The sequence below is a fragment of the Malurus melanocephalus genome, unplaced genomic scaffold (genome assembly GCF_030028575.1).
Source record: "Malurus melanocephalus ecotype Western Australia unplaced genomic scaffold, MMel_1.1 scaffold_11, whole genome shotgun sequence".
Taxonomy (NCBI): domain Eukaryota; kingdom Metazoa; phylum Chordata; class Aves; order Passeriformes; family Maluridae; genus Malurus; species Malurus melanocephalus.
The window spans coordinates 3,339,178-3,354,850 of record NW_026623243.1 but is presented as its reverse complement, the minus strand read 5'-3'; the positions used below and the strand labels follow the sequence as shown (position 1 = coordinate 3,354,850).

Sequence of the window (15,673 nt, the reverse complement as noted above, 5' to 3'; positions counted from 1 at the left end):
GGGGGGTCCCTGCCTTCATCGGCAAACACCTGTCTTTCAAACCCAGACAGTCCATTTCACATTCTTCAGACTCTTTGAGACATTATATAGCACATTATTGCCCTGCAACAGTAACTGAAATAGACATTGATCTAAACTTATAGTTCAAGGGAAGCATTCCTGTGTATTGTGCATATAAGCACTTACAGGCTTCCAGGTTTATTTCTAGTTAGAAAAATTATCTGACAATATCTGAAATGATTGTTGCTATTTGTGCAATTTTAAGACATTAAAAAAAGGTGTTTAACTACTCTCATTACAACAAACCAGTCCTCACTACAACTAGTTACTACAACACTGACTCTTTACTACAGCGTTTAGATTTCCACACTCAGTACCTTAAGGCCTCGAAGCAACTGATAGATGAGAAACTGTATGTGATCATCCGTTAACTTCTGGCACTTCACGATGTTATTCAGGTCAGCACCCATTAAATTTGTCACAAGATATCTGTGAAAATGAAACAGTGAGAAAAACACAACACAAACCAGCAGAACCTTATTTTTTCTAGAGGAATATCTACACAGGCCATGTAGATTCCTTTTCCACTAACACATTTATATTCTTTAAATCAGCTATGAGCCTTAATAATGCAATCACTGCTATGAGACTTAACATAATGAAAAAGAAAAATGTTTACAGTATATTAGAAGTTTTTATTTTTGTTTTCTCCATGACACAGTGATACATGCAACATATTTTTTGACGAAGAGAAAGCCTCACCCAATGTCAAAGGGGCAGCCTGAGGCACCAAAACTGCAGGACRAGCAACGCCCTGGAATATCTGATGATGGAGGATAATATTAGATTGGTAGAAATAAGAGTGTTTTGTGTAACTTCCCTCTCTGTTCCCACTGGAAGTTTTATTTTTTGACAAATTTTGCAGAAACATTGATTCTTTTCCAAATGCAGAGCTGGGACAAAAGTATGCATCTGCCATACCCAATTCCCATTTGTGTAATTTTGCCCCAGTGTCAAAGGGGTCTGGTCACTAATTTCCACACAGGCAAAAGCATATTAATTATTATTTCTTCTGCTAAGTTGTTTACCTAAGTGCTTACACAAAAGCAAAGAAACTCAGCATAAATTGTATGTTTGAGTCACACCAAAATATATCTAGTTTTAGGTTAGCCAGGACTCTAGCCTAAATTTGCCTTGTCGCAGTACTTTCCTGCATTCCTGAAATATYCCATCTATCTACAAGAAATAATCTACAGGTTACAAACACACAAATGAACTGAAAAAGCTTTAAGTTTATTGGCATCCATGCAACATTAATTAATTTACCATATACCTATAATCTAATTTAAATAATTTAAGTTATCATTAAAGAAAGCAGAAAAATGAGTTTTATCTCCCTGCCTCCTCTTTTGTGGAAAAGATTTTTACAAAGCTGACTGTGGCTGAGAGTCTTTTAGAAATGTGCRTTCTTCCTTTTTAAAAGCAGAATGGTATTTACTTACTCAGTAACCAGTCAGAATGATTTTATGATTTTTAAAATTTTACTTACACTTCATTGAAGTTTTCTATTGATGTTGCAGGTGTAAAAACATCTAGCAGTCCTATAACCTGTCAGGTGAAAGAAGGCGAAGGAAGTGACATTTTATTTTTACAAACCTGTAAAGCAACATGTAATTAGTATTGACAATGCTCAGAATTTTTAGGATGAAACTTACAAAAAAATGGCATGTGGTCATCCTGAAGACTGACACAATAGGTGGTCAATWAAGGTATCACCTCACCCATCTTAATTACAATCTTAATTACAGAGTAATTAGGAAAAGATTTTAGATTATTCAAAAAGAAAGACAGAAAAAGTAATGTCTCATTACAGAAAAGCTGATCCATGCCTAATACAATTGTTATACTTTGGATTACRCACACTTTCATGACTTGGTCTGTTTTAGTTAACTTTTTTACCCTTTCTCCAGCATACTTTCCAATCCACTGTATTTTATTCAACCTTCAAGTCATCAAGCTACTTTTAAGCAAGTGGATGCTTCACTGAAATCAACTCTTTGCCACATAAACACAGAACAATACTCAATTACATGGGGTCTGAAATTCTACTGCCTTTCATTTAGCTATTACACTGTTGTCAGTTGCAATGAGACCAATCCGCCCTTAATTTCTCAACAGAATCCAAACTCAGCAACAGTAGATTTGAGGTGGTTTTTACGTTTCAAGATGTTTCAGCAGTAGTGAATGGAATACTTTTATTACTTAAGTTAGAGAAGAGAAGGAAGACTTTTTCTGAATTTCATTAAATCTCATCTTCAAGATTTAATTAGATACTTTTAAAATTTAAATGCAGCCTATTACTGAAAGTTTCTAAGTCCRGTGAGTTCACTACACCTAAGATGGCTAGGTCCAGGTATCTTGAGTAGCTAGACAGACACATATACTTTTTGAAAAGGTTTGCACCTAACTGAAATTAAGCCTGTATTGTAAATTAGAAATCCGAARAGAAAGAACTCACTCTCCACTTACATTCTCATGCTTCATGTGCTTAAGCAACCGAAGCTCTCGGTAGGTCCTCCGGGCATGGATCAGTGATTGAAAAGGTCTTGAAAGCTTTTTCACTGCCACCTTCTGTCTTGTTTTGGTATCATAAGCTGAGCTGGAAGAGGAAAGAAGAAGTCYACATTGATGGTATGTTCTACAGCAAAGCTCTCAGCCAGTTCACTGAAGGAACCTGTACTGTCCTGGGGGCTCTCATCCCTTCCRTTACCCTCTCTCACCTACTCAGGGACTGCAACCAGGGAGTCTGTCAKCAGTAACTCCTGAGTATTCAAACACAGGTCCTTTGTTTTCCATCTAGCAAATTATTAATGCTTATGATACTGGTCAGGACATCCCCAGGCAACCCTACCCCAAATGGCAGGAAAAGTAACCAGAGAATTAGCTCCATTAGTGCAGCTCCAGCCTCCAGCTCCAAGGCAAGGCTTGCAGGGAAAATGGGGATTCAAACTCTGAAGTTTGTTCTTACTGAGCAAACAAGAACCTTTACTAATTAGAGGAAAACTGCCGTTGTGTCTAGGAATCTTAATTATTATGTGGCCATTAGCTTGCTAGATGATAATGTCCCCAAAGTGCAATAAAATTCGGATGTTGACATAACCGAGGCCATGCCTTTCCCAACAAGTGAACAATGAGCATGTTTCATACTCCAGCCCACACATCCACAGCACGTGCTTAACACCACACAGATGGAGGTGCCCTGCTGCACAGGACACTAAATACACAAGTCAATATTTGCAAGCAAGGGAGACCCACTCTTTTTTGGGCATTAGAAAGATATGAAGCACAAGCCACAAATAAATGTCTGATATGTAGCACAGGAATAAAAATTATCCCTGCACGTATTACTTCATGATACTACAYAGTACAATTATAAAAAGATTCTGTTTGCTACCTGTTCTTACAAAGAAAAAAAAATTCTTTCAATTGTTACTCTCATCTATTAAATAATTGTATTCAATTAAAATACCTGGAAATTCTCAGTTTAAAGTGTAGATAACACTATCTGTGCTTGCTAGAGAGCATTAACAAGTCAAGAACCTTCCCACACATTTATCTTACAGAAGTGTTATGGAGTTACAAACACAGTAGACAACATGAAAAATGCAGGGAGTAGGATGACAACAGTCAGAAGTCACAKCAAATGCTATTAACTCCTTCTGCACAGTGTTTCAAACACTCCTTCAAATTGTTGTAGGAGGTACCTGCTAGAGACAAAAAAAACATTGATTGTGCCTGGAGTAGCTCCCAAACGAATACACTGGGCCTACAATCAGCTCCAAGTAGTTGGACTCTTATGCACACTTGGTGCTATGCTAAGTCATGAAGAGCCAAGTGAAGAGCAAAACCTCTTTATCTGCAGGACAAGGTGCTGCTCTAATGAGAAGGAACAAAGGAAAAAATCAACAAATGTGCAGGAAGAACAGTGGCATTCAAAAGGCGACTGTCCTACAATTGACCCAACCTCCATGAGGTCAATCCAGAATTTCATAAAGAGGGAATAAAAGTAAGTAACGTTTAAGCAACAAGTTTCTAGCAGGCACYATGGAAGGAGGGAGTCACTCATGAGATAAATTAAACAGATAAGCAGCCKATGTAACTAGTTTCTTGCAAGTGTCACAGAGGCTGATCTTCAGGCAAGTTTTAAAGGTGTAGAGCACTGTGGCTTTGCTGAGCACCTCAGAAAGGGYATTCCCCATTCCCTGAGCAGAAGAAAGAGCACATAGAAGGAGAAGACTGGTATCACTCTGATGAGTAGATGGAAGGGATACAACAGAGAAACTCATTCCAACAGTAGGGCAAGGACAGAGTTATTCAGGATATGAGGACGCTGTGTAGCTTAAATATGTGGAGCAGCTCAAGGAACGGACAGTGTGAGAAGAAATGACAGAAATATCTTAAATTCCACATGAGCAGCCCCTGGAACAACGTGAAGGTTGCATAAATAAATCTAAAGAAATAAAAAAGAAGCCAATGCTTAGCTTTTAATATAACAAAGATTAGATKAAATTGCCCTGTGTTTAGCCATGGGCAAGAAAGGCACTGTAGAACACTGCCAAATCTCACAAATGTATACTCTCTATAGCCTTTCCAATTTAATGGGAAAGGAAAGGTTTATCCAGGTAGATAAATAACATTGCTCATACAGCAGACTGCTTAACATCTCAGCTCTTCTGGTAATTCACAAGCCTTACCACTCAGGCTTTTTCATGTTTTTCATGCTTGTACCAGATTGTGAAATACTGAACACATTATACAAAGCTAGGAAGAATTAGATTTTAAATCCCATTATCATGGTAAACATCACTCTCCTTCCTACTCTAAGTTCAAATGTGCGTTTCAGTAGTTTRAAAACCACAGATCTTTGAGATGAACTGCTTTTTATTCTCCATATGACTCAAAGCAGCAAAGCTTTCAGATGTCACAAAGCATGATCTTTTTAGCTTCAGTAATTCTTATCACAGCAGTTTTTTAGACCCAAGATGGAATCACATAAGGAGAAAACGAAAAAGAAAAGATAAGGAAAAGAAAAAAAGAAAAGAAGAGAAGAAGAGAAGAGAAGAGAAGAGAAGAGAAGAGAAGAGAAGAGAAGAGAAGAGAAGAGAAGAGAAGAGAAGAGAAGAGAAGAGAAGACAAGACAAGACAAGACAAGACAAGACAAGACAAGACAAGACAAGACAAGACAAGACAAGACAAGACAAGACAGGACAAGACAAGACAAGACAAGACACAAGGAAAAACTTGAGTCCTGACATCTCCAATAGGAAATCATGAATTGAAGCTGCACAGGCCAGGACTGACTAAAATTAGTTCCTCTCCTCTCTCAAGTAACTGTACTAAATGATAATCAGAGCTAATGCCTTCAAAACCTTTCCTTGCCTGGTTTACCATCATCATAATTCAAGTTATTAACAGTAAAGCATTCAAAAATATGTTTCATGTTGTTTGAACTGTCTTGTTTGTCAGATTCAATGATGATTGGGTATGTGATCTCTGCTACTGCCTCTGTGATCACACTTTTAGACTAGACCTGTGTTGCTATTACGCCATCACAACAACAATCTGGCTTGGCCCCTGATTCCTCATCAGTCCCTGAGTAACCATTAGGTTGGTTTATGTTCCTGTATGATTTCCCCAAGAACGCTCAGCTTTCAGAGTAGTCCCCGGAGAGGACATCTCWGGTCCCAGTCACAGCAAAAATATGGCCCCACCTGTCCTTGGCRCCTGTAAATCCTTCTTTGGGGGCCTGTAACCAGCATGACTAAAGTAACTGAAAAGAGCTTCTTAAAAACCCCCAAACCTATGCTGTCTAACTAGTTTGATTTAACAGGGAAGAAAAAGGTTAGAGGCCCTCTGYCATGGTTTAACAGCAGTTGGCAATAAAGTACCACACTGGTGCCTCTCACTCAACTTCACCTCAGAAGCAAAAAGTAAACCTTATGCATTCAGATAAGAATAATTTAATAATTGAAACAAAATACATTAAAATGTAACCATAATGCCAAATAAAACCACTTTAGACAGACCTTCTATCATAACTTAGAAAGAAATAGAATTACTGGTATCTTTTTAGTTAACAAGAAATGACTTTGTAACAATCTTAGCAGTAGCTCTTTCAGACATCATCATTCTTGACCTAGAACACATAGAGTTATGACACATTTTCTGCTGTCTCTCCATTTCAAGATCAAGGATAAAAAGCCATTACTCTGCTGGGATGACATCATTTTCACACAGATTAGAGCCTTTTGCTTAGTGTGATTTTCAATCATTGTTTAAATTAGACYCACCTTTTTAGTGTTGTCAACTCCTATATTTAATAATTCTATTGAAGTTACCCAAGATGAAATATCAATTTTTATTTATATCCATRTTCTCTCAGTTCTTAAGATTTCAGAGAAAAGTTTGAACATAGGAAGCTACTGCAGTCCAAAAACTCAAGAGGCAGAAATCCTGGGATTTTAACAGCTTCAAGATAATGTTRTAACTTTTGATGGGACACAGATTTTGGTAGCTGATGTTTTTAACTATGGCTGTACATACAGTGATTTCCCTGGTATTCATGGAGTGTATCCTCTGTGGCTACAGAGCAGTTAAACTGGACAAAAAGGCCATTTGTGTGCACAGGTTGCTCAGACCCCTCAGATTTTGGGACTAAAAGTAAACTATTCACTTACTCCTACTTAGTCTTTGGGATCAAATTTGCTTCAACAGCTGGAGGGCTGTTTGAAGGAGCCTGATCTGACAAACCACACATGGAGCCAACTTGCATCAYATTTAGCAAACTCTAGCATCAGTCTTGAATGCAGGAGGAATCCTTCCTGGGATCAGCTGGTCCCCTTGAACTACAGCCAGTCCCTGAAACTCCTAATGCTTTGGGCTTGGAGAGGGCTTATTAGCTGGGCACAGCACTACCCAAAATGCCTGGGAAAAGTTCATCTTGAATGCAGTGTTTGGTTTGTGAGTTCTCCTCATTCCTGGAGCCAGCTCAGATGTAGCAGGTGCAGAATGAAGGCATGACCCAAAACTGGTTGTACATGGTGCCAGTCTTGTGTCTCCAGCAACATTCCCATTTGCTGGAGGTTACCATTTCAGACAATATTCCATCCTCATAAACATTCCATCCCAACCACTTTGGATAACTACAAGGTTTTGATAGTCTACAAAGTCTTTGATAAGCATTATAGCTGTACAAATTAATTAGGTACATGTAATCTAAGTGACTGATTTGGGGTTAGGTACAAAAACCAGAAGACTAACTTTTTCAATGATTTAAATATAACTCAGTGTCTCAGCTTGTGAGGCTGTTAGATTACATCATCAGAAGTTTGATAAACAGCTGGACACACTATACCAAAACTTGGAGAGAATGCTCTACACAGCACATACAACACTGGCTCTGGTGTTTCCCCATATTGTTCCAGGATGCTATTTTTGTTTCTTTAACTGCAGCACAAGCTGACTTTCCTTCACGGGGTCACATTCCTTCAGAATACATGAAAATTCTTCATTGCATGTTAGGGTTAAAAAAAAGAAAAAAAAATTAAAAATCAAATCTGTGCTCAAACCACAGATTCAYAATTTTAAGTTCTTATCTGCAGACCTCAGCACTCTTTCAAGTACCCACTGACTCTTTCCATTGGTGTAGACATGAACTTCTTTGTGCACAGATATCCTCATAATGTGTAAGATCCTAGATTTCTATAATGTGGTGGTTCTGTAACCCTAAGTAACAGCAGCAGAAGGAGCTACATGAGCAGGTAACAAAGGGGAAAGAACTGAAGAAGGGTCAGCACAGAGAACCTTATCACTGAGGGAGGCAGTCCTTATTGCACCATGCATTGRCAAGTAAGACAGAAAAGAGGAACTACAGGAATCTTGCCCTGGGACATTTTCAAGTAATTTAACGTAATTTGGGTTCCTATAATTACAGTGAATAACAACCCCTTTTTACACTCTTCATAAATGTAATTTACATGAAAGTCATCACATGAATAACATGGATTTTGGTTTTTGTTTGCAAGGTTTCATTTGTGACTTTGTCTTCTGGGTCATCTCCAGGATCTTGCTCTTCTTTTTTTTTTTTAAATACAAATTTTAATTTCTTTTTTAATTTAAATAAAAAGCAACTTTTTATTGAGATATGGAGTAGTCTTGGAAAAAAGCACACACAGCATCCATCCAATACCAGAAAATGGACCATAACAGCTATTGGCARTGCAGCAAGAGTACAGAAAATGACTATCCATAGCCATTTTAAGTTAAGCAGTAAAGCAAATTCAGGAAATGCTTCATTTGTTTCTTCTTTATTAATGTTTTGTTACTGTTTTGCAAGTTCATGTTGCTGATTTTCATTCTTTAACAGCTAGCTGTAAGGTTTGTTTGCTAAACCTCACAAATCACAGCATATACGTGCATCAAAAGGAAATCATAAAGAACAATTAGATGGTAGCAAGAAAAAACGTGAGAGGATGAGTAATGGGAAGCTCTGAAACTACATGTTAATCTTCACATTAGACAAAAAACCCCACTTGCTTGAGGATGACAGGTTATTGTACTGTAAAAATTGCATCCCCTTACTTGGATATTATTCCAAGACACCATGCTGAGCACTAGCAGCAATTGTTTTGGTTTTAGTACAATGACTGTTAATTATCTCAGATTAATTTACTCCTAAATCTAAACATAAACCCACAAAATATCTTACATATGCAACATAATTGTTCTACAACCAACATAAAAATGTTGGTTGTTTAAAGCAGACACTGAAAAATATTTAAAAAAATCATTGCTCTCCACATGTTTATGTGAATACAACAACACTAGTTTTCTTCCAATTAACATCATGATCATAAAAGTGCTGTATCAACCTCCAAATCCACAAACCATTTTTTATATTCTTATCTGTCTCCTTTGCCTCCACAGTGCCTTAACATTTAAATAACTTTACAGAGGAGCAGTCACTTTTTTAGGTGAAGTTACAGACAGTACACCTTATATCAGTGGGAATGATGCATTTAAAATCACGGTTGTGGGAAAAATGTACAGAAGGTTGGAGTCATAAACTGTTAGCTTCCTCAGCATGTGCAACCAGCTCATGGATACTAAAATAATCATGTATTTTAGATAGCCTTCAGTATGTAAACAAGAATATCAGTCAGCTGCCACTAAGCCAGTACATTGCTAACAACAAATGAGCTCCATTCAGCATTTCATAAAAAAAAAAAAAAAAAAAAAAAAAAAAAAAAAAAAAAAAAAAAAAAAAAAAAAAAAAAAAAAAAAAAAAAAAAAAAAGACCGACGGGTAGCTACATATTGCAGGCTTCAAAGCCTCAGCTAGAAATACTTGTGATAAATCTGGATGTAAAGTTTAATGTGAAAGATATCAGTGCTTTCAACAACATCACACAAAGCTATACAGACAAAATCTCACTTACATTTTGTCCTTTTTCCTATTCCTCCCCCCACTTCTCCTTCACATTTCCTGTTTCCTTTCTCTACAACAACCAAAATATGAAATGGTAGTAATTTATTCCCAGGTCACATAGGGGTTTTGAAATGTCCTCTCTCTTCCTGACTCTAAGGGCAGAACTAAGATATTGTATTTTTGGTACCAACCAATAGGTTCTGAAACAGATCCTTGGGAAGCTCTACTGAAACAAGCAACCAGGCCCTAAGACTTTCAGGTCTCTGGGACAGGGATTGTGTCCCCTTGCCAACTGCAATCATTACTGACAGCAGGATGGGAAAAGAGGCAGCTATGCCATTGCTGCCTCATATAGTCAGGAAGTTATGTATCATAAAAATWATATTGAAGTAAGGATGGAGAGGGCCTTCTGCAGAGAATATCCTCTGTGAATRTATTCTTAGAGCCACACAGAAGGCTGCCATTCCATGATCCTTACTGCCTTTCTGCCACAACGGCTCACCTCATGCTTCTCATCTCTCTTACATCCCATGCCTCCCCTTTTTCTGAAACAGATATCACTAATTCCCTGTCAAAGGAAACCTGCACAAGACAAAGTGGTCTTCCCCACTTCTTAACCTTGTCTTTTCTTGACCTTGTCTACAAACCCCTCTATCTCCCTCCTCACACAAAYTCAGATGTCATCTGCTCTCTAGCTACTCCACAGGCTTAGTGACAGCACCCTACACAGAAATTTCTGTCACAGCAATTCTCAGACGTTTTCATTCTTCTCCACAAACACCTCCTTCATTAAGTGTTCTTTTCATTTAAAACAGGGGCCATGACTCCACTAATTACCATCCCATTCCCCTTTCCCAAATCAGTTAACTACACTGTTSCAACAGCTGGAAAATACTCAGTATGAAACCAGACAAAGGAATGTAACCTGCATTCCAACCTAGTACTGCACAAAACCACTCTCAACAAACTCTCTAGAGATGTCTCCCCAGCCAGTGTTCAAAAAAACACCCTTCCATCTTCTTTCATGTGTCTTTCACGTGTCTTTCACAAAAATTCCTAATTCTTGACCTTCCCTGGCTTTGTAGCTGCAAATCCCACTGTGTCTTCCTTTCTAATGGCTGTCTATGTTCCTCTGGGAGTCTTTTTCACTCTCCAAAATTTTTTTGTTGCTTCACTTTTTTCATCCATTCACTCCASCAAAACTGCTGCAAAGATCCTCCTTTCAATCTGTAACATTGACCATGCAACTCTTTCTATTTAGTTCTCCTCTCTGAACCTCACCTYCAAGGCCTTGTTTCTAGCTATTGTTATACATGTACTGATTTTTAAGAGGTGTCCTGCCTCTGACTGGACTTTCATATCAGCCTTCATCTCAGTTTTCAAGCAAGTGTTCGAATATGCTTAGAGGGGCCCATTGTAAATAGCTGAAAAATTAATGAAAGGATTCAATACTCTCCTTCTGAATGACACATACAAAAAATAGACAACTCCTAGCAGATCTTGGAGAGCAGGATTTTAACAACATTGTGTGAAAGGTTTTCAATAAATATAMCCATTTTCAAGATGAAGTTCAGCTCCTGTATTTGCACTGGAAACAAAAGACTTAATGAGAAAGAAGTCCAGATTGAGTCCACAGAAATCTGCATGTGTCTGACATTGTGCATTTAGCCTGGAAAGATCTATACCATCTTCAGTTTCCAGCTGTATTTACATACAGCAGTTGTATGTTACTACTACTCTATAAGTTCATCTCAGCATTTACTATTTAAAGTAGCATGTAGTGCTACAGTGATACAAACCATAACTCCAGTAACCTGATCTCACAGTTGAAATCATATACGTAGTATCTCTACAGCTAACTAAATAGATACTTAAAAAAAAAAAAAAAAAAAAAAAAAAAAAAAAAAAAAAAAAAAAAAAAAAAAAAAAAAAAAAAAAAAAAAAAGGAAATAATCAAGTAGAATCTTGGATGAAGGAGTTTTTCTCTTGGTCAGCTCAAGTCAATTTATATCAGCCTTTAAAAAACCTCACATGCTACTGAGTTGTCTTAGCATCTTCTTAAGAGTTTCTCAATGTGAAAAGCATGTTATCAGCAAAGTAATGTTCCAGGATTGCAAGCTAACGCCTTCAAAACATTTGTGAGTAGCAATCAACAGGAAGCACAGAATGGGGTGGATGGCAGAAGAGAAGGGTTAAACTTCAAGATTAGAGCCTTCTGCTACTTTTCCTCTTCTACTTCCTCAAAGCAAAACTGTAGCCTAAACACCATAACCTTCCCCTATTTTTACCCAAAATTTAATCAGGGCAAAAACTTAATGAATCTTAAACACACACTTAACATTAACAGGACAGAAGGATGCTGAAGTGTTGCATCATGTAAATGACTTAAGGCAGGCTTTGCTATCCTTGGTTTTTTTTTGAACTGAGACCTGTGCTATTACACTCTGAGTTAGAAAGCGTCTTCTTAAGAATGTGTTAGATCACCTGAGYTGGTGTTAGGCATTGCATAGTCTTAAAATCAAAAGAGACTGATTCTAAGTACTATTGATGCCAGCAGACTCTGAGAAAACAGTGAAAGTTTATGGTTGGGAAGAAAGTCTGTGCTCTGGCTGGTTCATCTTGCAAGGTCTGTTCTTTCCAAAGAAGGCAGAACACAGAGCCTGCAATATGCTAATGGGGAACAAGGAGAGATCAGAGACAGTATGCTGCAGAATGCCGTCAATCCCTCCCAGGCAAAAATAGGACTAAATAGGTTAGAAGACAAGTTACAAAAGCTGGCATGAAAAGAGGCATACAGTCTTAAAAAAAMCCCCAAACAACAGGAAACCAAAAATCTACACATTACATAATTTGTGATATGATAATAAGTCTTTTTAAAAAATGAAGCTCCTTCTCAAGCAGGTAGCAATGCCACTTCCTGGAGGAAAAGGTGGTCAGGTACTAAACGAGGTATTACCAGGAACCAAGTAGAACTACCAGGGCAACACAGCTGGAAAGCACAGATGCTCCAGGCTAAACATTCCATTTATAAGCAGCATCACCGGGACAGATGGAAGACTCAAACACAGTCAGAAATCTTGCTTTAAAAAGCAGAGTCACAAGGAACAAGAATTTTAAACTCAGTTTGACCTGAGACATTGTCTCTTTTCTCTAGAACTGAAAACAAAGGATAATAGATGCAGATTACCTTGTGAAAGTAAGGTAGCTTGCTTCCCATGTAAATGGCTTAATTTAGCTTAAATGATACAAAACTCAATTAACAGGTCTGGGGCCTGGTCCTTTAAGAGTCAGCCAGCACTCTGACTTCTAGGAGAAGAAAATCCAACTTTGAGGGTGGACACTAAAAACGCATTTTTCAAGAAAACTAAAACTTTACATTTAACCAACAAAAGAGAAAGTTGAGAAAGCTTGAGAAAGTTAAAATAATTGTCTAATAATAAAAACACCAACTTGCTAGACAAAGCTATAGCATAAAAAGGAAACAACTCCAAACCAAATCTGTCGTGCGTGTAAATTTGTGATTTGCTAATTWAAAAAACCCAGAAAAATTAAGCAAAAAGTGCTGTTGAAGATGCCACTGATAATATTGCATGTAACTAAACTACCACCCCCATCCCACACTTCTCCAGGATTTTAATTTTTTTTTCTAAAACTTAACAAATCTCAAGAGTGGCAAATGCCAGAACATACATGAGCTTTCATGGCTATAGGAAAAAGTTCAGGTAAAAGAAAGTCATGCACAGATCTAAAGTACAAGAGTAACACAGAAAGTACTGCAAGGATTAGGTACTTGAGGAAAAGACCTCACAATTCTTTGTGATTCACATGGATGCTAAAGTGCAACTCCGCTTGGCAGTGCAGCTGAGCTGGGAGGATTTAAAAAAACAAATGTTCTTTGTGATATGTCATTTAAAAAGTGAGAAAAGCAGTAGAGCTCTTGAAGGTGGGGAAGATTTGGTTTTTATACCTATTCCACATCTAAATAAAAACAAACAACAACAACAAAAAAAAAACCCCAACAAAAAAACCCCAACAAATGGGAAAGCATTATGCTTGCTAYAGATATCTCTCTAAAAGTGAATCAGTTTTAAACCAGTAATATCCAGCTCYATAGCATGTTGGATACATCTGTAACTAACTTAAACAGGAACTCTATTTGACTTATGAAATCTCATTAAATTGGGCCAAAACACAGCCTCCTGACACAAATTGTTTCTTGATTTTGAGCAGCCAGCAAAAGATGCTTAAATGCAAGTATTTACAATATGTTTCTTATTACCAGATACCCATTCAGTTATACAAGTCTCCTGGATATGACCAATAATTTACAGTAAAAAAAGAAAAGGGTAGAACTAGAGAAGAGTTTCACTGAGGTAGAAAAAATTTGTTACAACAACTCTGTTCTCATTCTAAACCCAGTGCTTGGAGCTCAGGACTGTGGCTTCTATTCATCAAAGCACTTAAGAATTCGTTTAATTCCAGTAGTTTCTGTAAGACTTGAATATGTTTTTAGGTATTTTACTGAATAGGAGTACAATATTCACAGAAGCATTATAACATATTACTGAGGGGAGTGGTTGCATCTTGTAGGTCTCCTGGGTAAAGCACATACAAATAGACAGAAAAAAAATCAATTTCAATAGACACTAAAAATAGATGGCTTTTCTCAAAGAGATACATACCTTTTCCTCACWTTCAAGCTTCATTGATGTTAACAAGGCTATTAATACAGAGCAATTATTTATTGCTTTATTCTATAAATATTCTTTAAATGTCAATTTTAGAGTAACCCTTTCTCACAGCATCTCCCAGTCTCCATTTTACATCTCAGTGCCTAGGCTTTGCAATTGATAAGAATTACTAGGATTTCCTTGGCTCTGCAGATGGTTTCAAAAACCAAAGCACCAGCTGTGCTGTAAGTGAGCCACGACATGTTTTCATTTCCTTTGCAATTACGCTAAAGTCTTGACATCTCATTACAAAATGCACTAAAGTAGGTCTTCCCCTCAAAACTATGTCAGCATGAATAGGGAAAATAACCAGAAATGCAGTTGCAATTGGAACACAAAACTGGTTACTCTGCTACTGTATATCCAGCTCCTAGTTTACTTTCTCTTCTTTTATTTTACAAACTAAGATTTTTATAGTGTAAATAAATCGGGTTCTTGTGGAACTACTCACAGCAGATCATCACATGCTTAACTACAATGACAGGTATGGACACTCACTAGTATTTGCCTAGACCTCCCTGGTGCAAGCATAACTTAGGAATAATAAAAGAGAAGAATTCATAGAAATTTTACACTAGTCCTGGGTGTTTCTGCTGACTGTTGGAGGGTTTTTKAAATGCATATTACTAGCTTAGGTGTAAACTTGGACTTTTCAGTAGAGGTAGAGAAAGAAGCAACTAATAYAAAACTCCATAAATGTTCTCTGGCATCTGACTGTGAAGAGAGAAAAAAAGAGAACTACTGCATAAGTTTAGAGCATGGCAAAAAGTAAAGTCCTAAAGAAATTTTTTTTAGTACTTTAATTTAAAGGCCCATTATGGATTGTTTTGCATAATCCCACTTACCCATCTCACAAAWGAACCCGATTCTTTCAAAAACCCCTTGAATGCCACTATTATTTCCAAAAAATTTATTCAAAGCTTCTATAAGCGTAGTAAAGTGTGCACCAATTACTAAAGTTAACAGCCCAACCTGCACTGGGAGCTCCCGAGTGTGCAAACGTGACATAGGAATTATCAAAAAACTAGAAACGTTTTATGACAACATGTGCCAAACCCTTCTACAGCCTTAAGACATCGAAGTCCCTGGGCGGCAATCTGCCCTAATTTGCGAGTCCCCCGAAAGCACCGGGTGAGCCCCCATTGTCTCGGCGGACAGAACTCTTCCCCGGCCGCTGCTGTCCGGGGGCCTTGCGGGATGTCCCCCTACACCCCCGGCTGGACGGGCCGCAATCGCCGGGGAGCCCTCCCGGCCGGACCCCGCTCCGACAGCCCTTCCCCTGCCCCGCAGCCCCTGCCCGTGCTCCCCGCTCGGAACCGCCATGACTGTGCAGGATTCTGGGCTTCGGGGCAATTCTCCCTCCGCGGGCAGCAGCCCCAGCCCGCAGCGGCCCCGCGCCGGGCGGTCACTCGGCTCTGCCGGCCCGGGGGCGGCCCCGGGAGCGGCCCGGCGGCATC

At 38.3% G+C, this 15,673-nt stretch overlaps 1 protein-coding gene across 3 annotated transcripts in view; it reads right to left on the bottom strand.

Moving 5' to 3' along the window:
• Positions 1-15,673, bottom strand: part of MAPK11 (mitogen-activated protein kinase 11) — a 33,441-nt gene that overhangs the window by 17,048 nt on the left and 720 nt on the right. For all 3 annotated transcript variants that reach the window (XM_057378787.1, XM_057378778.1, XM_057378770.1), the window contains exons 2-4: positions 2,530-2,659; positions 1,550-1,608; positions 378-489 (exon numbers count right to left, since the gene is read on the bottom strand). In XM_057378787.1, the coding sequence (XP_057234770.1) occupies positions 378-489; positions 1,550-1,608; positions 2,530-2,659 (301 nt within the window). The remainder of the gene's footprint in view (positions 1-377; positions 490-1,549; positions 1,609-2,529; positions 2,660-15,673) is intronic.